The sequence below is a fragment of the Orycteropus afer genome, unplaced genomic scaffold, assembly GCF_000298275.1.
Source record: "Orycteropus afer afer isolate SDZICR_OR568_19922 unplaced genomic scaffold, OryAfe1.0 scaffold00109, whole genome shotgun sequence".
NCBI classification, from domain to species: domain Eukaryota; kingdom Metazoa; phylum Chordata; class Mammalia; order Tubulidentata; family Orycteropodidae; genus Orycteropus; species Orycteropus afer.
This window is the reverse complement of record NW_006921696.1, coordinates 1,021,320-1,045,375: the sequence shown is the minus strand read 5'-3', so window position 1 is coordinate 1,045,375 and position 24,056 is coordinate 1,021,320. Positions and strand designations below refer to the sequence as shown.

General features: G+C 36.7%; 2 protein-coding genes across 2 annotated transcripts in view; one reads left to right on the top strand and one right to left on the bottom strand.

The window, feature by feature from the left end:
- Positions 1-24,056, top strand: part of GFM1 (G elongation factor mitochondrial 1) — a 73,552-nt gene that overhangs the window by 36,344 nt on the left and 13,152 nt on the right. Inside the window, exons 9-14 of the mRNA XM_042781341.1 lie at positions 5,968-6,105; positions 7,624-7,725; positions 9,992-10,048; positions 12,349-12,486; positions 13,514-13,596; positions 23,500-23,662. Of these exons, the coding sequence (XP_042637275.1) occupies positions 5,968-6,105; positions 7,624-7,725; positions 9,992-10,048; positions 12,349-12,486; positions 13,514-13,596; positions 23,500-23,662 (681 nt within the window). The remainder of the gene's footprint in view (positions 1-5,967; positions 6,106-7,623; positions 7,726-9,991; positions 10,049-12,348; positions 12,487-13,513; positions 13,597-23,499; positions 23,663-24,056) is intronic.
- On the bottom strand, positions 13,867-21,904 carry LXN (latexin). Its single transcript, XM_007943536.1, has 6 exons — positions 21,776-21,904; positions 20,121-20,183; positions 17,730-17,907; positions 17,270-17,406; positions 14,234-14,296; positions 13,867-13,965 (listed from the first exon to the last, which is right to left on the bottom strand). The coding sequence occupies exons 1-6, from the start codon at positions 21,902-21,904 to the stop codon at positions 13,867-13,869; spliced, it is 669 nt and encodes a 222-aa protein (XP_007941727.1).

The following is a 24,056-nucleotide window of genomic DNA, read 5'->3' as shown; positions in this document are numbered from 1 at the left end:
TTGTAAAGGGAATGCCTTGAGTCTTTCTCCATTAATAATGATGTTGGCTGTTGGCTCTCATATGCCTTTTATTATGTTGAGGAATTTCCCTTCTATCCCTATTTTGCTGAGAGTTCTGAATGGAAATGGGTGTTGGATTTTATCAAATGCCTATTCTGCATCGATTGATATAATTATATGGTTCTTTTGTTTTGTTTATATGGTGGATTACATTGATTGTTTTTCTAATGTTGAACCAACCTTGAATACCTGGTAAGAATCCCACTTGGTCTGGAGGTATTATTTTTTTGATATGTTGTTGGATTCTGTTGGCTAGGATTTTGTTGAAGATTTTTGCATCTATGTTCATAAGGGATATTGGTCTGTAGTTTTCTTTTTTAGTGGTGTCTTTCCCTGGTTTTGGTATTAGTGTTATGCTTGTTTGATAAAATGAGTTTGGGAGTATTCCATCTTTTTCTATGTTCTGGAATAGCTTGAGTAGTATAGGTGTCAACTCTTCCCTGAATATTTGGTAAATTTCTCCAGTGAAGCCATTAAGGCCCAGTACTTTTCTTTGTGGGGAGTTTTTTTTATGACCTTTACAATTTTTTCTTTTGTTATAAGTCTCTTCAAATATTCTGTCACTGAGCAGGATAGTTTAGGTGGGTCTTTTGATTCTAGAAACTTGTCCATCTTTTCTAGGTTATCAAATCTGTTGGAGTACAGTTTTTCATAATATTCTACCAGTATCTTTTTTTATTTCAGTTCTGTTGTGATGACACCCTTTTCATTTACTATTCTTGTAAATGGCATCTTCTCTTTCTTTTCTTTTGTTAGATCTGCCAGTGGTTTGTTGATTTTGTTAATCTTTTTTAAAGAACCAGCTCTTTGTTTTGTTGATTTTCTCTCTGTTTTTTTGTTTTCTGTTTCTCTGATCTTTATTATTTCCTTACTTCTAGATACTGTAGGCTGCTTTTGTTGTTCTTTTTCTAGTTGTTGGAGTTGTTGAGTTAATGTTGATTTTCTTTCTTTCATGTTTTTTGATGTATGCATTATTGCTATAAACTGACCTCTGAGTACTGCTTTCTCTGTGTCGCATGGGTTGAGGTATGATGTATGTATCTTCATTGTCATTTGTTTCTAGGAATTTTTTTATTTCACTTTTTATTTCTTCTATTACCCAGTAGTTTTTGAGCAGTGAATTGTTCAGCTTCCACGTGTGATGTTTTTTCCTTATTCTTCTTGTTATTAATTTCTAATTTTATAGCATTGTGGTCCAAGAAGATGCTTTGTAGTATTTCAACATTTTTGAATTTATTGAGGCTTGTTTTATGTCCTAACATATATGTATTCTGGAGAAGAATCCACATGCACTGCAGAAGAATGTGAATTGTGCTTTTGTTGGGAAGGATGCTCTGTATACATCTGTGAGGTCAAGTTGATGGATTATATTGTTGAGTTCTTTTGTATCTTTGTTGAGTTTTTTTTCTAGTTGATCTGTCCCTCCTTGAAAGTGGTGTGTTAAAGTCTCCTACTACTATTGTAGAGTTTGTCTGTTGTCCCTTTTAATTCAACTAATATTTACTTCATGTATTTTGGAGCACTTTCACTGGATGTGTAAATATTTATTATTGTAATGTCTTCTTGGTCAGTTGACCCTTTCAGCATCATATAATGTCCTTCTTTGTCTCTTATGTTGTTTTTCATCTTAAAGTCTATTTTATCAGAAATTAATATTGCCACTCTTGCTTTCTTTTGGTGACTGTTGGCTTGGTATATTTTTTCCACCCTTTAACTCTTAATTTGTTTTTATCTTTGTGTCTAAGGTGGGTCTCTTGTAGGCAGCATATAGATGGGTCTTCTTTTCTTATCCAGTCTGCCACTCTCTTTCTCTTGATTGGTGCATTTAGTCCATTCACATTGACTGTAATTAGTGATAGGTATGACTTGATTGCTGTCATTCTATTGTGTTTTTTTGTCATGTTGTTGGAGTTTCCTTGGTTCATATACTTTTCTGTGCTCAGTTCATTTTGTTGTGAAGTGTTTCCTCTCTTCTCTTCTTTATTGTTGGTTTTGTGCTTATTAAACCCATATGTTTTCCTTCCTTCTGGATTTGTTTAGGGGGGTTATTAATTTTCTCTCATTACCTTGGAGTCAATTCTTGTCTCTATATTTTTAGAACAGTCTGTTTTATGAGGACATTGTCCTGTTTTGCTCTCCATTTGGAAGTTTGTACCTATAACTTTTATTCCCTCTATTTGGTTAGTTGCTGTTGTATGCAGATTGGCTTCCTTGATTTTTAGTGTACAATGTTTTATGGTCTTATTTTGAAGTGTGCATTTCTGATTTGGTTTTAGTGTTGGTATCACGTGTCCTGATTTTGTTGTTCTCTGTTGTAGGTTCTCTAATGGAAGGCCTTCCTTAAGCATTTCTTGTAGGGTTGGTCTGGTTTTCACAAAATCCCTTAATTTCTGTTTGTCTGAGAATGTTTTGATTTTGCCTTCATATTTGATGGACAGTTTAGCTGGATATAGGATTCTTGGTTGGAAGTTCTTTTCCTTCAGTGTTTTATATATGCCACCCCATTGCCTTCTTGCCTGCATAGTTTCTGCTGAGTAATCAGAGCTCAGCCTAACTGTTTGATTATTATAAGTGATACTTCTTTTGTCCCAGCCATCCATGGCTGGTTTTATGGAAGAAGATCACTGGGCCTTTCTTCTAAGGCACTTCTGCATGTACTCGAACCTCTACCTATTTGTTTAGCAGCTAAGTGTGTTAGCCATTTGTACCACCACAAAGGACTCCTTCTCATGTTTAGATTGGGTTTATGTGTTTTAAGAAGGAAGACCACAGAGGTAAAGTGCCATTTTCATCACATCATATCAAGGGTACAAACTATCAACATAACTTACTACCATTGATGTTGACCTAGATTACTTTGCTAAGGTAGTGTTTCTCTGATTTCTCCACTATAAAGTTACTCTTTTTCCTCCTTGTCATATTGTTCTGTGGAACAAAGTGACTGTGCAGCCAACACTTAAGGCTTGCAAGTTATACTCCATTTCCTTGAGGGAATAATATCTACATAAATTATTTGAATGCTTCTGTATGGGAGACTTTTCTTCCTCATTTATGTGTTTATATCCATGTAAATTCATGGATATTTATTTTTACACTTTGGGTTCTAATCTACTATCATTTATTCTGTTGCTCAAATTGGCAAGTTTTGTCCATTAGGTCCTCTTTCACCTGGCTCCTGAATCCCTTTGATACATTTCCACTGTTCTGCTTTTTTGAGTACGTCGTTTCTTTCTGACACTACAAGATGCTCCAGGTTCATCTTTATATTCCTTGCCTCAGCCCTAGAATCTGGCTTTTCTTTGAGCCCTGGTTCCTTTTGTAGCGCTCGTGGAATAGTGGTTAACTTTAGACTATTCACTGAAAGGTTGGCAGTTTGAATCCACCAGTCCACCGGCTGCTTTGTAGGAGAAAGATGTTGCAGTCAGCTTCTGAAAGATTATAGTGTTAGAAACTCTAAGGGGCAATTCTGCTCTGTCCTGTAGGGTTGGTATGAGTAGGAATCAACTGGACAGCAATTTTTTTTTTTTTTTTTTTTTTTATGGTTCTTTTATTGGAAAGGTGTTTTGGTGGCATAGTTGTTTAAAGCATTTGCCTGTTAACCAAAAGGTCAGTGTTTCAGACCCACCAGCCCCGTCACGGAGGAAGATGAGGGAGTCTGCTTCTGTAAAGATTTACGGCTTTAGAAACCCTATGTGGCAGTTGGACTCTGCTCTAGAGAATTGCTGTAAGTTGGAATCTACTCAATGTCAGTGGGTTTGGCTTTGGTTTTTTTTATTGGAGAATGGTATTGGAAACCAAGATTTGGATGCTTGGTGTGCTTGTTGCTAATGTGCTGGTGTTTTGTTCATGTTATTTTAAGTGTGAATAAAGATGGAAAAGTTGGAGGTGTTAAGAGGTTATTTCTAGGGTGGGATTATATTTTTTGCCTTTTAAATATTTTTTTATAATTAGTAAAAAGGATTTTTAATTAAAAATTATAAGTAACAATATAGTAAAAAATTTTATATATAATACTGAAAAATAGGTATTTAAGAATCTTTTCTTAGGATAAATTCTCAGAATAGTGGTTGTTGAGATAAAGGTATGTAATGTTTTAGCATTTATTGATTTATTGATTTAGCATTTATTGATATGATTTATATTGACAGATTGCTTTCATAGTCTAAGAATTAATAGATTATTTTACTGAATGTTTATCAGCATTGGTTATCATCATTTAAAAATAATTACTGATTTAATGAATGAAAAGTAGTTAATATCATTTTGCCTTAATTCCTACAGACACAGCATTTTCCATATATTATACATATTTTTTTTAAAATTGTAATTTAGGTGAATGTTTACAGAGCAAATTCATTTTCCTTTCAACAGTTCATACATATTTTGTTTCATGACATTGATTGCAATCCCTATAATACAATACCTGTGGTCCCACTTCCTTCCTGTGGTTACTTTTTCCCTGTGTCCTTTCCTATGCATTCTTGCCATATTTCTCCTTTCATAGTTGTCTCTTTTCTTTTGCTTTTTAATTTATTTCTGTCAAAATGTGTTATTTATTTGCATAGGCTTTTTCTAATAAAGTTTCTTTAAACAATCAGCAGTTTAAAATGTATATATTAGTTTTTGTACTTACTCATTTTTAGTTGTAGAAATCCTCTTCTTTCTATATACTTAGTAAATACTGAGTTTTGTTTCTCGTATACTTTTTTTTTTAAATCATTAATCTACCTAGAATTTATTTTAGTGTATCCTGTGAAAAAGGATCTAAATTTATTTCTTATACCGCCAAATAAAAAAATCACTTGTCCAGTTATCAGTTTTGTCAACAGTCCTGTACTTTTCCATTGATTTGAGATACCTCTTTTATTATTTATTTACAAGTGTATTGTATGTTTTAGGTATTTATAATATATTGTTTGGACTGATCAATCTATTTTGTGCTCATTTATACTTTTTAAATTTTGGAGCATTTAGTTTGTTTTAATCAGTTAGGGTTAGTTTCTTTCATTACCATAGCTTTTCAGTAATTTGTTTCTACCTATTTATTATTCTAAATGAATTTCAAAATCATTAAGTGTTTAAAATTCCTGTTGGGATTTTGATTGCTGTTATTGTAAACCTATAAATTAATATGAGAAGAATTGGCATCATTACAAAATATGTATCTAATTGGCTAGTGTTGGTATTTAGGAAGACTTAATCCTTAATTATTCATATTTGGTCATTTTTAGAACTCTTAAATAGTTTCCCGAGTGATTACCAAAAGTTGTTTTAGATGTATAGTACAGTCTTGCCATTTTTCAAATGGTATTTTTCTTGTCTTTCCAATAATTATGGCTAATTTTTGTTTGTCTTACTATATTAAATTGGAATTATGAAATAATATTTGAAGGCAAAAACATACATTCTTACTGTATAAATGTAAAAATTTTTTCTAAGAACTTTTATTTCAGAGGGAGCAGAAGTATCTTGGATTATGATACCAAAAAGATGGATCAACAGCCATGTGATTTATCTTACCTGTATTCCAAACTAAAGAGCTCTGGTGGCATAGTGGTTAAAGCATTTGGCTGCTAACCAAAAGGTCTGTGGTTGGAACCCACCAGCCACTCCATGGCGGAAAGATGGGACACTCTCCTTTTATAAAGATTTACAGCCTTGGGAACCCTAAGGGGCAGTTCTGTTGTCCTCTAGGGTTGCTGTGAGTTAGAAGTGACTCGATGGCAGTTAGTTTTGGTATTGTATTCCAAACTAATACTACAAGTAATTTATGAATAAAACACATATATGAGGTAAATTATTAAAATTGGGAGGGATATTCGGGAACAAGTATGAAGTTTTCCTCCTAATTTTGATTCTTGTGTTTCTTTCTTACTCTTTCCGCCCTTACCCAATCTTTACTTCTAGGCAGGTAGATTTGGACAGGTAACTTACGTTCGTAATTATCAGGGAGAGTTGAAGAAGGGTGACACTGTCTATAATACAAGGACAAGAAAGAAAGTACGGGTCCAACGGCTGGTCCGCATGCATGCTGACGTGATGGAGGCAAGTACAGGGTCCTTGTGTGAGATTGAAAATTTCTCTAATGTAAGTAAGTAGCCTTACCTTCTTGCTATCCTGATCCCCTCTGGCAAATCCCTTCTAGTTGAACTTAAGTGTTCTTCTAGCTACTTCTTTCTTACTTAGGCAGCTCTGATCTACTGTAGGGTGAATTAGCAGATATTAGTTAAGAATATATTTTAGACCACTGGTTGTGAATTTGCTAGATTTCCTCAATTGTCAAGGTTAAAGAGAAGGAACAGTCCCTAAAACTCAGAACGCAAGATTTAACACTTTGCTCAAGAGCTCTCATTATAGAGTGCAGTAGGTTTTTTGTGAGCTCTGGTGGCATAGTGCAGTAGGTATTTCGGGCAGTGGTACTGTGATCAAAGGTAACTGAAAGTAATAAATTCACCCATAATTTCACACATTGTTCGATGAATCTCCATTCTAGTGAATCTGAAATACGTCAGGCCTGAAAGCTCTGCTTAACCCTTGAGCTTTCATTCCTGTTGTGGAACCCCCTGGAGGACTATATCTATTTAAAGATATGTATCAGAATCTATTTAAAGATTTTAAACTTCTCAAAGTTTAGTCTGGGAGATAAACTTTGGCCTGTGGTTTGAAATTTTGAATTCACCCTGAATCTGCCCTAACCATCTGTGGATTATTTGGGAGTACTGATACATGCAGTTGCCTCCTACTTCTAGCATTTCCTAATTTGGTGGATTCCTAGAGAACTGTATCAGTCTAAGCAAAATCCTGTGACATTCAGAAATCTTTGGTGGCCATGACTTTTGTCTCTTCTGAAAGATAAATAGTAAAATTTTCAAAATTGGGGACAGTGTTGCTGAGATAGATAGCAGGAGACAGGGTGAAGGATTAGTAATTGTCATAGCTGTTTTGTGGGCCTGAAGCTAGATGTGTACAGTTGTGCAGCTATCAAAGACACACCCCCTCTCACAGCCACAGCTGTTATGAATGAACTTTAAATACAGAAGGACAAAAATCTAGGAAGCTTAGAGGCACCAATGCTTTGTTCTTAGATTTCCTGTGTTTTCTTGACTGCTTGCATCTGTGGAAAATTAAGATTATTTTAAGTACAGTAGGCTCCATTCTCCTGCCTTTGTTTTCAAAACTTCCTTTGCAGTTTTTCCTTAGATTTCTCAGTCATGCACATACCATTCTCTTGACTGTAGCAGCATAAATAGTGTATGCTTTTTAATCTATAGAAATAATTTTAGAACTGTGAGACTCTTGTTAATACTACAGGTCCTCTGAGTTTCTCATTTGAAGTGAAATCGTGTCTAGTGAGGTGTGGTTTAAACAAGGACCTTATTTAAGATATGTCTTGGTGCAGCTGATTGTTGGTGTTGTATTGATTCTATCTAATTCATTCTTTGTAGAATTCACTGTGGGAGATCTTGTCATATTTGTTTGTTTAAAATATGTTTATTATGTGATTTAGTTACCATGTCTTGATTGGTATCACTTACGAATTTCTTTTTTGTGTTATTTACTCAGGATGTGGAGGAAGTCTATGCCGGAGACATCTGTGCATTGTTTGGCATTGATTGTGCTAGTGGGGACACATTCACAAACAAAGATAATAGTGACCTTTCTATGGTAAGTCATTTCATTTCAAAGCTGTTTATCATTTGAATTTCAAAAGTTTGTTTTTATGTACTGCATTTGGTACTTTAGGAAAACCACCACACAGCTTTTATTGAGTGAAACAGACATCAGTACAGATCAGTCATGTCTCTTTCAATGTCAGTTAGCTAAATGTTCTAAGTCAGATAACTTACCTGATTTTTCCTAGTAAAATCATTCCACAGTCTTCCAAGGTTTAGTGTGGAGGGAAAATCTTCATGAGATACAGTGGGCCATGTGTCCCTGATTCCTCCACCCCGAAATCTGCCTCCCCACTGTGGTGCCTCTCTGTCTGCTGCCACCATCTTCAGGCTTGTCCCGAAGGAGTGCTTCCCTCTTAACTCAGTAGTCAGAGAGTGCATCCTTCCTTTGGCTTGGCTCCGTAGAGAACTGTAAGATCAGACTGTAACATTTAGCCTTGACCTGAGGATAACAAAACCTAGCTTTGGTGGTGTAGTGCCTAAGGAATCTGACTGCTAACCAGAAGACTGGCAGTTCAAACCCACCAGCCACTCATCAGAAGGAAGACTGGGCAATCTGCTTCCATAAAGATTGACTGCCTTGGAAATCCAAAAGGGGTTTCTAAGTTGCAGTAGACTTGATGGCAGTGAGTTTGGTTTTTTAAACATTTCAGAAGGCAAGATGCAACTAGGCAATCTGACTTACTGCACACAGCCTGCTCTCGGGGGGAAAAAAACCAAACACGTTGCTGTCTAGTAGCTTCTGACTCATGGACTGCATGTGTTTCAGAGTCCTGTGCTCCAGAAGATTGTCAATAACTGTGATCTTTTGGAAGTAGGTTGCCCCTCTGGAAATCAAAAGCCCCTTTTGATCATTGAAGGATCCCAAGGGGAAGAGCATACTTAAGAAGTTCCTGCCTTTGAATCCTCTCATTCACTTCCCTCCATAACAGAATAAACTCCTATGGAATGATCATTTGTGCCTGAAGGTGGCCCTTCTCATGCATTCAGAAAAGAGGGCATAAGTACATAGGGGGAGAGGTAATTTGAGCAGTGGAGGGATTTGTAATGGGGCTTCTACGTAAGAGCTAGTCGAGCCCTAACAGATGAATACTGTAATAGTTTCTACATCAGATGATGAAATCATAATTTTGTAATTAGCCTTTTTTGCATGAAAGTCTCTAATATCTATTTTCCATGTTAATTTAAGACAGTACCAAAAAAACCCATAAAGAAATCTATATAATTTATGTTTGGAATCTTGGTAAGGAAAATATTTTTATAAGTATTCTTCATAAGGTTTTCTCTAAATATTTGGCATTAGCAATATGAAGGGACTGAAGGTTGTGGGAAGTGCTCAGGCTTTGAAGCATAGTCTGGTCACCTCTGCCCTACATTGACTGCTAGCCCTTGGTCAAATTATTGTATCTTCTTTCCACATCTTCAATGAGTTTATTTGTAAAATGGGGATAATACTGCTTGCCTCTCAGTGTTGTGATGATTAAATGAGGTCTCATATGTATAAAGACTCTAGTGCCCTTTCTGTGTTTCTCTTGTCAGTGATCTTAGTATATTTGATCAAAGAAAGTAACTTGTCAGATGATTGTTGCAGCAGTTGTAACCATTAGCCAATAAGAAATGCCTATCTCAGAGCTTGGTGGAACCACTGACACTATGGCCCCTAGCTGCCCTTCAGGTCTGCAATTGAACCCACACCTGTGATTTCCAGCCAAACAAAAGACAGGCAGGCATATGAGTTGAACATTTACCTCAAGTAGATACACTCCTTGGAGAGAACAATCATGGGAGAAAGAAGGGCTGCTTATGCACAAGGAGACAGCTCAGGGGGCAGGAGTGTATGGAGGGATGGACACTGGGAAGAAGTAACTATGGGGAGGAAGTGGGAGGGGAGCTGTTGCATTGTGGTAAACTGTGGTCAATGTCATGAGACAAAGTATATGTGAACTGCTGTATGGAAAGTGAATTTGCTCTGTAAATCTTCACCCAAATCACAATTAAAAAAAAAAAAAAAGAAAGAAATGCCTATCTCAGCATATGTAATTATGTTAAACTGACAATATCAGTAAATTTAAGGGCCTTAAAAGGTTAAAAAAATAGAGGAGATCATAAGTGGACACCTGTGTATTTAATATAAAACAGACTAGGATATGTTGGCTTGTGTTTGTCCTTTGTTCTGTTTAAAGTAGCATATCAAATTTAATCCATCCCTGCCCCATTCATACTGAATTTTTCTGTTTTCTTTAAAAAAAATATTTTAGGAGTCAATTCATGTTCCTGATCCTGTCATTTCAATAGCAATGAAGCCTTCTAATAAGGTAGGAGTTTAATTTATAGCTTGGGAGCTCTGGTGGCATAGTGCCTAAGGCATTTGACTGCTAACAAGAAGGTTGGTGGTTCAAACCCACCAGCCACTCCTTGGAAGGAAGGTTGGGCAATCTACTTCCACAGTGATACCGCCTCAGAAACCCAAGGAGGGGTTGCTGTGAGTCAGATCTGACTTGACAGCAATGTGTTGTTGTTTGTTTTAATTTGTAGCTCAGTATATCACAAACACCTGAGCTTTTTGTCATCTGTCTCACAGTGCACATGGTACTTTGTGATAATCAGCAATCTTATGGTCTCTATTTCCTCTGTCGGTATTGAGATCATGTTTTTAAATTTACCAGTCGGTTTCTAGTAGTAACTCCTCAGCATATTTGAAGGAATTCATGGCCTTAAAATATTCAACAGACTGTATTTTTACCTCTTATTAGAGTGGTAAGTATAACTTCTGGATTCAGATCATAAAGGGACAGAAAAAAAGAGAGAAGATATTTATCCTAAGTTATAGTAAAACCCCAGTGTAGAGTACATTAGAATGTTGCATAGACTAATTGCCTCTCCAGATTTTATGGTAATTATGAAGTAAATGTTTGATTATAAAATGGAAATATATATATATATATATATATATATATATACACACACACACACTAATATATAAAGAGAATTATTTTGTAATTGGGTATGATATCATTAGCCTTTTACAAAGCCAAAATGTTCTTGAATAGGTTCTTTATTCATGTTACTTGCTGTTTGAATTAACCCTGATACTGAACCATGATTGTTTAGTTATTAAGGTGCATTGACATTCATAACTATGTTAATGTAGTATATTGAAATTCTGAGTAAACATTTTATGACCAACTACTTGTCATCTGGGAACTATCATTTACAAATACATTATTAACAACTGCCTAATCAATTTTGAGGAATCTCAAGATTTTCTAGACCTTTTGTTTGCATAGAATAAAATTGTTGAGGTGGCAAGAAATATTAAATCACTCCATCTTCTCAGATTGGAGGAAGGGTGAACCTCACATCTTACTTTAGTAAGATGCCATAGTGTGATTGTTCAAGCGTTTTCCTAAATTGCTTGCTTTTTCCTCTTAGAAATATGCAGGATTTGAAGCTAAAGTTACTATGCTTTTTCATTCCTAAATCTAGAGTTTGTGTAATACATTTAACTGTTGGTATTTCACAATATAGAGGGAAATCAAATGCATCAGTGCCTCAATAACCAAAAGGTTTTTTGGTGTCTTGGGGTTGTTTATACATCAAAAACTTTTAAGTGTGTCTGGTATTAGTTTCCTAAGGCTGTCATAATAAATCACCACAAACTATATGGCTTAAAACAACCGAAATGTATTGTCCCACAGTTCAGGAGGCTAGTAGTCCAAATTAAGGGTATCAGCAGCGTCATGTTCTTTCTGAATACTCTAGGGTAAGATCCTTCCTTGTCTCTCCCAGCCTCTGCTAGGCATTCCTTAGTTTGTGGTAGCATCACTATAATCCCTGCCTCTGTCTTAAAATGGCTCTCTTTCCTCTATCTGTGTGTCTCTGTTTCTATAAGGATACCAGTCATATTGGATTAAGGCTTACTCAATTCCAGTATGACCTCATGTTAACTGATTTCTGTAAAGACTCTGTTTCCAAATGAGGTCCCATTCACAAGTATCCAGATTTAGGACTTTTGCATATCTTTTCGGGGGGGATGCAGTTCAATCCATAACGTTAATCTGCTTTGGAGATCCATTATGCTGCCTCATGCATATGAAATTGCATTTAAGTAGAATAAGGATGCATCATGTTATATCCAAGGAGATTTGGAGACTCCAAGGAGACTGCAAAGACAGTCTCAGTGTGGCATTTGCCTCAGTGTTGGTCTTAACTCTTCTGCTTGAATCTACACAGTCCTGGTGAATGTGTCAATTCCTTTGATTATGTATAGGATTTCTAAAATGCCTATTCAACCTTCTACTTTATTTTCAACCACAAATGGCAGTTTGTCATTGCACTAGAAAAGGGCATTGAGCTAAGTCTTGGACTCTTATTATAAGTCTGTCTTGGTGTGGAAACAGATTTTATTAGCTGAATATTTCCTGTTCTCTTGGGTGTGTGGTGTCCTGGGTCACATAGGAAACAAAAAGGTGTAGTCTTCAAGGAACTGGATGTTGATTATTTTTATTTTTTTAACTGCTGGTGCGTTTGAATTTAGTTCAGTGAAGTTCTTTCAAAAATTTTATTAATTACCATGTTTAATAAAATGTTGATTATTTTTTCCTTTTTTTTAAAGAATGATCTAGAAAAATTTTCAAAAGGTATTGCCAGGTTTACAAGAGAAGATCCCACATTTAGGGTCCACTTTGACACTGAGAGCAAAGAGACAATTGTATCTGGAATGGGGGAATTACACTTGGAGATCTATGCTCAGGTAATGACTAACAAGAATGTGAAATTGAATTCTATTTATTAGTGTCTATGTTAGTTAAAAGTCAATAATTCTTAATGTTATAACTACAAACTAATGATGGTTCTTCCTGCCTCAGTCTTGTTTGTATATGGCATACAGCCTTCTCTACCACGTGTTATAAATTTGTAATTCTTGATCTCTAAACCTCTTTTTATTTGTAAAATATTGAGGAGCTCTAGAATCAAGGTTCCGAGGATTTGCAGCTAGACTGCTTATCCATCTCCAGGTCAGGGTTAACTGGGTCTCAGCCTTAGGGAGACAATGTACAAAGAGAAATCTGCTTAGAAAGTATGCCCACCAGCTCCCACTCTTCAGGTCACTTCTTGCCTGTTGCCCTCTCTCAACTTAATACCTGAAAATCATTATAATATAGATAGAGTGTGGGTGGGGCCTCTTTGTTCCTAGGAAAGGTCTTATGTATGACTATGAATAAAAACAAAAGGTGTAATACTGTTATGATCTTATCCTTGAAGTTGACATCATAGCAAAGCTCTGACATTAGATTCACATATTATTCCAGTGAATATACAGTGGATATACAATAATAATGGAACAATGGTTAAGTTTTAGTGGACAGATTAATTGGAGGTAAGTGTAAATTAATCAGTCTCAATTAGAAACCGTTTATATAAAAATCTGTTAATATAATTTGTATTGTTTATCATGTATTTAATCCTTGTAAGATGTTTAAATGATTTAAGATTTATGTTTATCCATTATATTTGAGTGAATGTACCTTAAATGTATTTAAGATGCTTAGAATTTTGCTTTGTTTCTTAAAATTTAAATATATCAAAAAAATATTTATAGCATTAAATTATACTGTTTGTGAAGAAAGGATTGGTTAAGTCTGGGTTAAATGTCTGTTCAGTATTAGTATATATGAGACTTAGCAAATTCTGCCTTAGTAAGGGAATGAAATGGATTATCTTTATGGAGAAAATTGTCTTATCTTCCTCTATTTCCCTCCTCTCCCCCACTTTTTTAGAGGCTGGAGAGAGAATATGGCTGCCCTTGTATCACTGGAAAGCCAAAAGTTGCCTTTAGAGAGACCATTACTGCTCCTGTCCCGTAAGTATACAATATAACTAAATACAGTTATTTGTCTAGAATTGAAGCTCTTTATTATGGAACATAGGTAAGACTATACTGTTACTAAGATGTCTTTACACTGTGACACTTTTTATTATGGAATCTATACAGTTCTATATTGTAATCAAAACATTTATGTAAAATGATACTTTTGAATTGAGTTGGCTCCTTAAACTGGATATAAGTGAAGACTGGCATAGACACCATTAATAAGCATGTTTATACTTCATCCCAGCGTTAGGTCTTGGTTTATTCCAGTTGTGCTTCCTTTGGCAGACGGCTATTATGTTTTACTTTAGTACCATATTGTGGATGCCAGAGAACCTGCATTTGCCAAGGAATGATCTCCTGCAAGTAAAGAAAACTAATGCCATGATAAAATTCAGCAAATATTTACAAATATACAACTGGGTTTATATTTTGTTAGAGACAAACTGTTCTCATAAAGAGTAGCACAAAACAAGTTAAATTGCTACAAATATAAACACCAGCCTACCACCTATCTGTATTTACAGGAATTTTCATTTAAAATCCAAATTAATAAAGCATATGGTGGCTATAAAACTTATGTCAGTTTTCAGAGTGGCATCAAATAAAAAGATAAGAGATACTTTACCTGAGATGCAATGTCATGAAGTAGAATGGTGTAGTCTAATTCAATAAAGTCATCATTTCTTTGCTATGACAAAAATAAAAACCTGGTGTTTGAAACTTAATATCATTGGAAAAAATGACATTTTAATTTTTAAAATCAGCTTTCATTAGTAGATGATTATAATACTTCGATTTAGGTAAAAGTAAAAATCGAATGTTGTACTTTATTTGTAAATTTGGCCTGAGAGATAAACTGCTCTCCTATACTAAATAAATAGTCTTTCAAATTACATTTTAAAATCATGCTTTTTCATTTGCTACTTTAAAAATTGTGTTTTCTGAATCCAAGTTGTTGGAGTAGCTACTTAGGAACATTACAGTGTAGTTTGTTATTTAAGAATTCTTAGTGTTCCCCTTGCTCAGAAGAGTACCGTCAAAGGGATAAACTACTGAAATAAGTTTATAGGAAACAAATTGTATAATAGAAATTCTCTTTAGAAAACGGAAAATACAGGCAGTCCCAGGGAAACGAGAGATCCGTTCTGAACTATGTCTTTAAGAATGTGTGGGTAAGTTGGAGCAGGTGCATACAGTTCTGATTTAACCTTACTTAGTACAAGAAAAGGCTTGAAGCCTTTTCCATGATATAAAAGAAAGCTGACTGTGCAAGTGCAGGTAACTGTGATGAAGAATATATTGGGAGTCATTTCAAAGTGAGGGCAAATTTACATAACATTAAAGGGCTATTACCAGTTGTCTCAAATCTGGCGTTTGAAACCTGGGGACTCTTTATCGTAAAAGGTAGTAAATGTAGTTATAATGGAAATAAAAAGTACTTATACCATTAGATATACAGGAAGACATAGCTGCATAATTTCAAACCCTGATTATCAGAACTTTGCTGTGCTTACACAAGGCTTTTTTTAGGGTTTGTGATCAATGTATTGAAACAATCCCTAGACTCCAAGGGGCAGCAAAAGCTTCTGTGGCTCCTTTAGTGTGATTGTAAATGTGGCCACAGAGTCAAAGAAAGTACTATTTTAACGTGTACTTTTCTCTCCTTATAAGGAGAAGCAGTCTTTTAATATACCAACAAAAAATGTCCTTTCAGATAATAGAAAAATCAGTAAGGTTTCTTCCGTGTGGGATCTTAATAGGCAAAGACATGTCACATACATGGCCAGAAACTGATTCCCCCCACCCCCCGTACTGACAGGCCAGTGGAGGCCAGTTAAATCCTGTTGAGATTTTCATTAATGCTTTAAGACCAAAATTTAGTGAAGGGTTACAGAAGTTTTCTTTTATAAAACTACTAGCACTTAATGGATATTTTGCTAAAAAAATAAAGGTTGAAAATCATGATTATGGTTTCATGGTCTCTGTAACTTAGATCAATTACTCCTTTAGTTGCAGTCTCATTACACCTATAAACACCAAAAAAACCCAAACCCACTGCTGTGGAGTTGGATCTGATTCATCGGGACCCCTCCTTGGGTTTCTGAGGCAGTATCACTACAGAAGTAGATTGCCCAACCTTCCTTCTGAGGAGTGGCTGGTGGGTTTGAACTGCCAGCCTTCTGGTTAGCCATCAGATGCACCTTAGGCACTATGCCACCAGAGGTCCCAAGTACACCTATATGAATGTGGTAGCCATGGTCTATGGAAATGTATTAGGGAAAAAGAGACTGTTTCTCAAAATGTCATAATATTTGTGGTAGGTATTTGCTATCACTCTGAGCAATGTAATTGGACATCTTGCCTCCAGTTGCCTGTGTCTAACAGTGGTTGCAAAAGCCTGTAGAGAAAAGGTGCTCTGGCTGCCTTGTGGTTTGTTGCCAACAAGCTGAAACAAGTCAACCAGAAAGTCCTTTTCTGTTACAGAGCTGACTAAAAGTGTGATTTCATTGCACTCCATTTTTCTTGATTTGTATCAGATTCTAAGTCAAAAATCCTTTTTATTTTTCCTAACCTCTTAAAAAAGCAAAAATCAAAGATTTTCTTCTTATTTCTAAGATATAGGAAGAAGCAGTTCTTAATAGTCATCATACCAGCTTTGAGAAAATGCAAAGCTAAGAACAAGTAAGGTATAAGGTTGCAAGTTATGATTAAATAAGTTACAAAAAGAAAATGATGCACAGCAAGCTAAGGAATGAGAGTGGAACTATTTTAAAGACATTACAGCAAACTTCAGGAAAATCGAGATGCTGCTGTTTTCCTTCATCTGATTGCTGGCAGGGGGAAATGCCAGTCACTAAGGGACCACCATTTCAGTAAGGAGTAAAAGCAGTCACTATTGCATGACTGTAGTAATTTCAACAGAAAACTAGATTGCAAAGGAAATTATCTGTATTAAGCTGAGCACAAAAACTGATGCCAGATTATTTATAATTTAAGACTTCACTCTGTTGTAATTGCAAGCAATGGCAAAAAGGATACAAAAACCCAAGAAGAAACAGAATCTAAATTAATACCTAATAGCCAGTTTCACTCGTGAGTGCTGTAAAAAGTGGCCCTCTTTACCTCTGTATAGCTGATCAAAGATGAGAAGAATCATTAGCAGTACCTCAACTCCTAATGAAACCCTCCAAATCTTTTTCCTTTAAGAGAGGGTTTGAATAAAGCATCAGAATCAAATCTGATTTGCTTAATATGAAAAGTTAGAACTCGTATTATTGTGCCACTTGAAAGTGCTCTCTATACTACTTATTAGTCAAAAGTGTTTTAGCGAAATCCTTGGATTTGCCTAGCTGCTGATCTGCTACCTGGTCATTGTGTACACAGAGAAAATCAGCCCAGTCCAGTTACTAGGAAGGTAAGTTTCAGGCAAATCAGGCCTTTCCTTGCATCTCAGCCAAACAAAGTGATTTTCTGGACCAGCTGCTGCTGCTTTGCACTCTTCCCACAATCGTTCATCTTCTCTAGCCTGATTGTAACTGACCTCTCCTTTAAAACATCAGGCTCACTATTTTAAATACAAGACTAAAGGGACACCATATCATTACAATAGTTTAAATAAATATTAACCCTATCAGTGGTATATTTGATAAAACGTACTTACCACTTGCTTGACACTTTGAATTTTTACCATTTTATACCATGTATTTTCAGTAGAATTCTGCCATATTATATAACCACAGGCAACCCACGCTAAATGTCGAACTGGCTTCATTTCTTGAGATACATTTCCAAAACTGTCTGGTAGGAGAAACATTTATATTCATGTCAAATAATTAAATATAATTGTATATATTCCTTATTAACCTTAAAAAAATCTAAATTTTAAGTCACATCTTAGCTTCTTTCAGATGTGTGTAGGAAAAAACAAAACAAAACCTTAAGGCACGGATCTCTCCAGAGCCTCTTTTTTGTTGTTGTTGGATTAGCTAGTTAATGAGTATTTTTGTGAAAGCCAATATATTTCTAACACAGTGTTAATATCTAACAATTTTGAGCATAGAAAATCAATATCTTAAAGTTGAAAAGAAAAATAATTTTTTTTCCATGTTATATTTACATACCTGGAATATTTTGTGCTTCAAGTGGTTCCTTCATAGACTTAAGTCTCTGATAAAATGTATTATCTTCTTTATCTGGGTTCTTGCCAATTTCTCCTTCAAATGTGAAGTTGACTTCTGGTGCAGTATCTTGTCCCACTGGAGGGTAAAGAACTTCAGCCGTGCAGTTCACTGTAACTTGCTGTTTGAGACATTTTTACAAAAGATCCTTACATCTAGATTATTGTTCTTGGAAATACAAGATTTAAAGCATTGACACCTGATGTGTTGCTTCAGCTCTGATTTTTCCCAGAGGGGTCTAATTGGAACTGAGCTAGTAAATTTCTAGAGATCATTTAAGTAGCCTGAACAAGAAACTTCTAACATCTAAGTGTCACAACCTTGTAAATTCATCTTATATAACTTTAATATATTTCAGTATTAATGGGATGTCCATTTGCAAGATCAGACTGTCGTCTGTTTATATAGACCTGCTCCAAATGCTACTTACTTTTTACCTTTTTCCATTACTTTTACACAGTTTCCCAAAATACAGAAATTTTCTCAAACCCAGATACAACAATCTGTATCTAGATGTAAAATTAGAAGACTGTAGCATTGAGTTATGGTTTTTAATGAATCTCCTTATGTTAGCCTCTATGTCTTCTGAATTATGCTCAAAACTTCAAGTTTTTTAAATTTCAAGATAGTTAGGGTACAAGTTTTTAAATTTCAAGATAGTTAAGGCAGTTCCTTCATCTTAAATTTGTCTTATTAATAATTTGACAGGTGCGTAATTTAAACATGTTTCCAGCCTTAGTACTGAACGACCCTTGTCTGTACAGTGGTACCAGTTGGCTGTTCTACTGCTCATGAATATCTGAAAGCACATACTTTCTTCAAATACAGAATGAGAAAGACAGACATATATGAAAGTGATCATGATTTCATGGTTGAAGAGTAAATTGCTTCACTTATTTATATGTGGCATAAGTTCAGACTACCCTATGAGCATGCAGTCTCTTTTTTATTTTTGGTTTGGCTTTAGAAAGCAGAAATTTATTTTCTCAGTTCTAGAGGCTAAAAGTCCAAATAAGGGTCATGGTTGGGTGGATTCCTTCCTTGTTGGTAGTTCTGGGCATTTCTTGATTCCTTGGCAATTCTCAAATGGCACCTGTCTTCCCCAGTATGTACTTACTTCTCTGTGTCTATGCTGTTCTGTATATAACTCAGAAGCAATTAGGTTTAGGATCTACCCTACACTAATTGATTACATAACATTACGGTAAATTGCTTATTGGATGGTAATTACATTAGATTTGATTACATCCACAGGCATAGGGGTTAGGATTCCAACATATATTTTGGGGGAAACATCATTTAATCTGTAACAGGAGACTATGGTAACTGTCTTTAAGGAGTGAGTTGAGTATGCGTGGAGGAAGGTGAGACGGAAGTGAGGGTGGAAGAGGATTAAGGTGAGAAAGGAGAGAAAACTTGGTTCTTGACCTTCAGTTTAAACCCTCTCAGTGCTGAGCCTGGCTGTTAAGGAATCACTTACTCTGTTGAAACATATTCTCTTGGGCTTTCATAGGATTCAAGGAGTGACTCCATGGTGACTGCCTGAGGCAGAGCGAAGAGTATTTTATAAAAAGCAGGTGTTTAAATTAGTGTCAAGCCCTGCAGCCTGGACTCTCCTGAGCCCCTTTCATTGGGCCTGCCTATGGTTGAAAGGAGAGAAGAATTTGGCCACAGTTCCAGAGAACATAGGGGGAGAGGCTAAAAACAAAAATGAGGTAAAGCTGACTGTCACAGTTCAACAGGACCCAGCATCCAGATAACAAAGATCCTCACTCTGTCTGACTTGACACATGGTTAGTTTTAGAAAGCTGGTTTCCTGCTCACTCAGACTCCACAAGGTGATTGTAGTTTGATGTGAAAACTATTGCCACTGCAGAAACTGATCACCACACTAAAATATCGTGAAAGACATGTGAAACTGTTCACTACAGATTAGTAACTAAACATAAGTAAGCTTGTGTATACTTGCTTACTAGGTATTCGGTCCGTGTCAGAGACTAAATTTGAAAAGAGGCTTTGATTCTGGGGGAAGATGCTGTTGGGTTGGGAGAGAGACAGATGTAATTTTTAAAAAGGAAATTGAAGTATATAGAATCTATTTTCTAAACAGTACAACATAAATACTTCATGGATATTGGAAAACACAAGTAGTGAAAACTGACCCTTGTATGCTTTACCATGGAGATAGTATTTTATTAGAGACAAGGATTTCACATCAACTATTTTTGTTTGTTTGTTTTAAAAGGCAAAACTAATCCTATGATTTGATCAGCTAAAATAATCTGGAATATTTGGAATCAGATTTTATTTAATAATAAAGGATGTTTCACTTACTTTCTGGATAATTTCTTCCACAGAAAATTTAAGGCGATATTTATGTCCTCTTCCTGGAATATCCTAAAATTAAGAACATGTGGTAGAGAGAAGAAAAATTTATAACACTAACTCAGTTTTTTGTACTGTTAGAAGAATCCATTATCATTTGGTTGGGGGGCTCGCTGGTGTGGGTAAAAGATTGAAGCCTTAGACATTGAAAAATGCATATCACCATGTATGTAATACCTGATTAAGCAAGTGCAGCTCCTCTATCAGGTTTATTTGGGATGAAAATAAAAAGGTGGGATAGAAGCATACAAATAAAGTAGGCACAACTCACTTTGACTGAAAGTGAGATTTTAACATCTGATTTGGATCTGTAGTTCTACATAAGAAATTGGGACAACTTTTAATTCTAATGACAATGAAAAATATGACATGTTTGAATAGATTTCGTCCATGAAGCTCGATGTATCCTTGAAATAATGTTCAATGAAGGTAAATTCCATTGTTAGCTTAGCTGCAAAGTGGTTGGAAGCTTAATGAATAGTAAGTGTTGGTTTTACTAATATATTAGCTGACCTGCAAAATGATACTTTGAATTTTATAATTTTAAGAGTTTGTACCTAATTATGTTCTATTATCTGGTGCAGTTGCAAAATAACACCCATTCTTTTTCAGCTCTTAAAGCCTGCTCAAAGTTAAAATTATGTCAGATAAGTAAGGGACAATCTCAAATCCATCAGATTTTTAGTATAATGGGAACAAACCTATTTAGTGATTGCTGAGGCATTAAACATTTAATTTAACCCTTTAGGCAGAGGAACAAAATCATTTAAGGCAGGCAGTTTGGATCTGATGAAAGGGAAGCTTCATTTGGCAGTGTTTTTATTCTCTTTGGTCAGTTTCTCTTGCAGTTCATTGCCCCCCCGCCCCCTTTTTTTTTTTGGTCAAGGATCAGTCTTAAAATTTAGGCTGTGGAGATAGCTTTTGGTGGTCCCAACTGGAGTAGTAGATGAGAAATGCAGTAGGAGTTTTAAGATTCTTTTGAATGGTTCTGAAGGACTTCACTTGGAGAAAGGAAGATACCTCTATTCTTCCAGAGCATTTTCCCATTTCTTTGTAACACCAAAACAAACCCAACTCATCGTCTTCTAGTTGATTCCAAGTCGTAGCGACCCTATAGGACAGAGCAGAACTGCCCCACAGGGTTTCCAAGGCTGTAATCTTTTACAGAGGCAGACTGCCACATCGTACTCCTACAAAGCAGGTGGTGGGATTGGAACTGCTGACCAGCTGTCTGCGTTACCCTGAAAAGAAACAGCCCTAGGCTGTCACCTGAGATTGGAATGTGGTAGCGTAATGCCTAAGGCACTTGACTGCTAACCAGAAGGCTGGCGGTTCAAACCTACCAGCCACTCCTCGGAAGGAAGGTTGGGCAATCTATTTCCGTAGTGATACCGCCTCGGAAACCCAAGGAGGGGTCGCTGAGTTGGGTCGGACTCCACCGCACATAACAACAACTAGACTAGAAGTCAGCGGCAAGTCTCAGAGGAGAGGCCGAGCAGGGGTGGGGGTTAGGGGGTGAGAAGCGGAGCGAGGTGAGACTTGGCGAGTGGAGGGAACGCTACTCACCCAGAACCGGTGCCCGCCCTCCCCTCGGCTGGACTCACCTCCATGCTGGCTTGTTTGATTGTCTGCACCATAAACACCTTGTGGGGAGTCCCTTGCTGGTAGTTGATGCAGTTCTCTGCTACCGAGGCCGCCCTGGAGGCTGGGAAGTGGGTCGGTGGGATTTCCATTAGCGGTGAGCGGTGATTGGGAGACCGCGGGGCTGCTGGAGCTTAACGGGAACGGGCCTGGGCTCCGCCCGTCCAGCTTGCTGCCTGTCGGGTTGTCCAGGCGGAAAAGTCTGCACGCCAGGCTTGGGCAGGGCGTGGACGGGATCGCGAGCGCCCTCCCTCTTCCTCCTTCCCGCCTTCGGATTCAGGAAGCTGCTGGTTGGGCTCGCGTCCCCGCGCAGAGCCCCGCCCTGCCACCTTTTGCTTTAAGCGGTGGGTTCTGGTGCGCTCTTGCTGGAGGAGAGACTGGGCTGCCTTCCTGGCGGGGAGGCGGCAGAAGAGTGAAGAGGGAGTTGGAGTAGGCAGACCGGAAACTTATCCTTTTGTTAACCTTTAAAGCAGTGCGGGAGGGCTTTCTGACCTTTGACTTTTAGGCGTTTCCTTTGGGGCCTCCAGTTTCCTTTCCATGGAAAGAGTCTAGTTGCTTCAGTTCAAGACGGAAGCGTGACTTCCTTGTACACAGCCCCTAGTGTCCAGCTTGGTGCAAAGGTGGTTCAGGTAGTGATTCCATGATAGTCCAAGAGCAGGCTTGCTCATCTTGAGCTTTCTGTGGGGCTGGGCCATTCTGCCCAAGTCAGCGTATGAGAGATCGTGAGAAATAAGAAATGTACTGTTTTCTTTCACTGAGTTAAGAAAGATAAGGTTTTGGTATAACACCATACTTCCAACTAGAATCACTGAAGATTTTACCTGTAGGATTAAAACATACTTAAAAAGTGAATTTACACAAAGCATTACATTGAAGTAGCTTCTAACAAAAGCAGGATTTTTAAAAACGGGCAAACAGTGGGTCTCGTGGCAGCTAATCAAACTGGGTGGTTGGAACCCAGCAGCCACTTCATGGGAGAAATGACCTGGCGATCTTCTCCCACAAAGATTACTGCCTAGGAAACCTGTGAGGCAGTTCCGCTCTTTCCTGTAGGATCACTAGGAGTCAGAATTGACTCTATGACAACACATTTATAGGAATGATTTATGTTAATTATTTTCAGGTGTTAGTGATGCCACCTGAAATTCTCTTTTCTTGTATTGAGCAGTTAGTTATAGTGCCCAAGTAGTCAAATAAAAGAGGAATCATCTCAGTAAGTTAACTTTGATCATCAGAGCTCCTATTTTTCAGTTAACTCCCCTAGTTGCAGTGATTTAAGTAGAGATACTATGTGCTGGGGAAAGGGGAGAGGTTCCAGAAGTGGGTAAGTTCTTTGGAATATAGGTCACTAGAACAAGAACCTTAAACTGGCCTTTTCTATTTTAATTACTTTTGTTTTTTTATTTGTGAAATTCAAAACTGGCAGAATTAAGAAAACTGTTGGTTATTTGAGTGGTGTTCCCTACCTTCACCCCAAATAAGAACAGAGAAGAGATGATTGTTTTAAAAGTCAATTTTACTGTAAAATTTTATTGCAATGTTATCATATTCAGAGGGAAATATGAACATGATTCAATGCAATTTTTTCATTTCAATTAGTAGGAGTTACTTAGTTGTGGTAATTACATAATGCTGTATTACATAATTCCATAATGTTGATTTTGTCCCCTTCCTCAATCACTTTCAGGTTTGAGTTTACACATAAGAAACAATCAGGTGGTGCAGGCCAATTTGGGAAAGTGATTGGTGTACTGGAGCCTCTGGACCCAGAGAACTACACTAAGTTGGTGTTTTCAGATGAAACCTTCGGGTCAAATATTCCAAAGCAGTTTGTACCTGCTGTAGAAAAGGTAAGGAAAAAAGAGAAAACTTTCTGTGTTTTTGGATCTTAAACACAAAGATCAAATTCATACTTTGTCTTCTGTTACATTGTCTTCCATGCTTTGTTTTAGTTACAGTTCTTCTTTATCTGGTTGTTATATTTTCCCATCTGAGTGAGAACCTTCAATTCTTTAACTTCAAAAACTATAAATATATGCAGTGAAAATAGTGGGAAGTCATCCTGTTTCTTAATCATAGTTATCACATTTCTCTTGATAAAGTGGAACTGCTTTGTCAATTATAATCAGCAATTAAAATTTGCAGTCATTCGGATAAGCAAAGCACTACTGAAGAAGAAAAACAAAGTAGGAGGTCTCACATTGCCGGATCTCAAAACCTACTATACAGCCACAATAGTCAAAA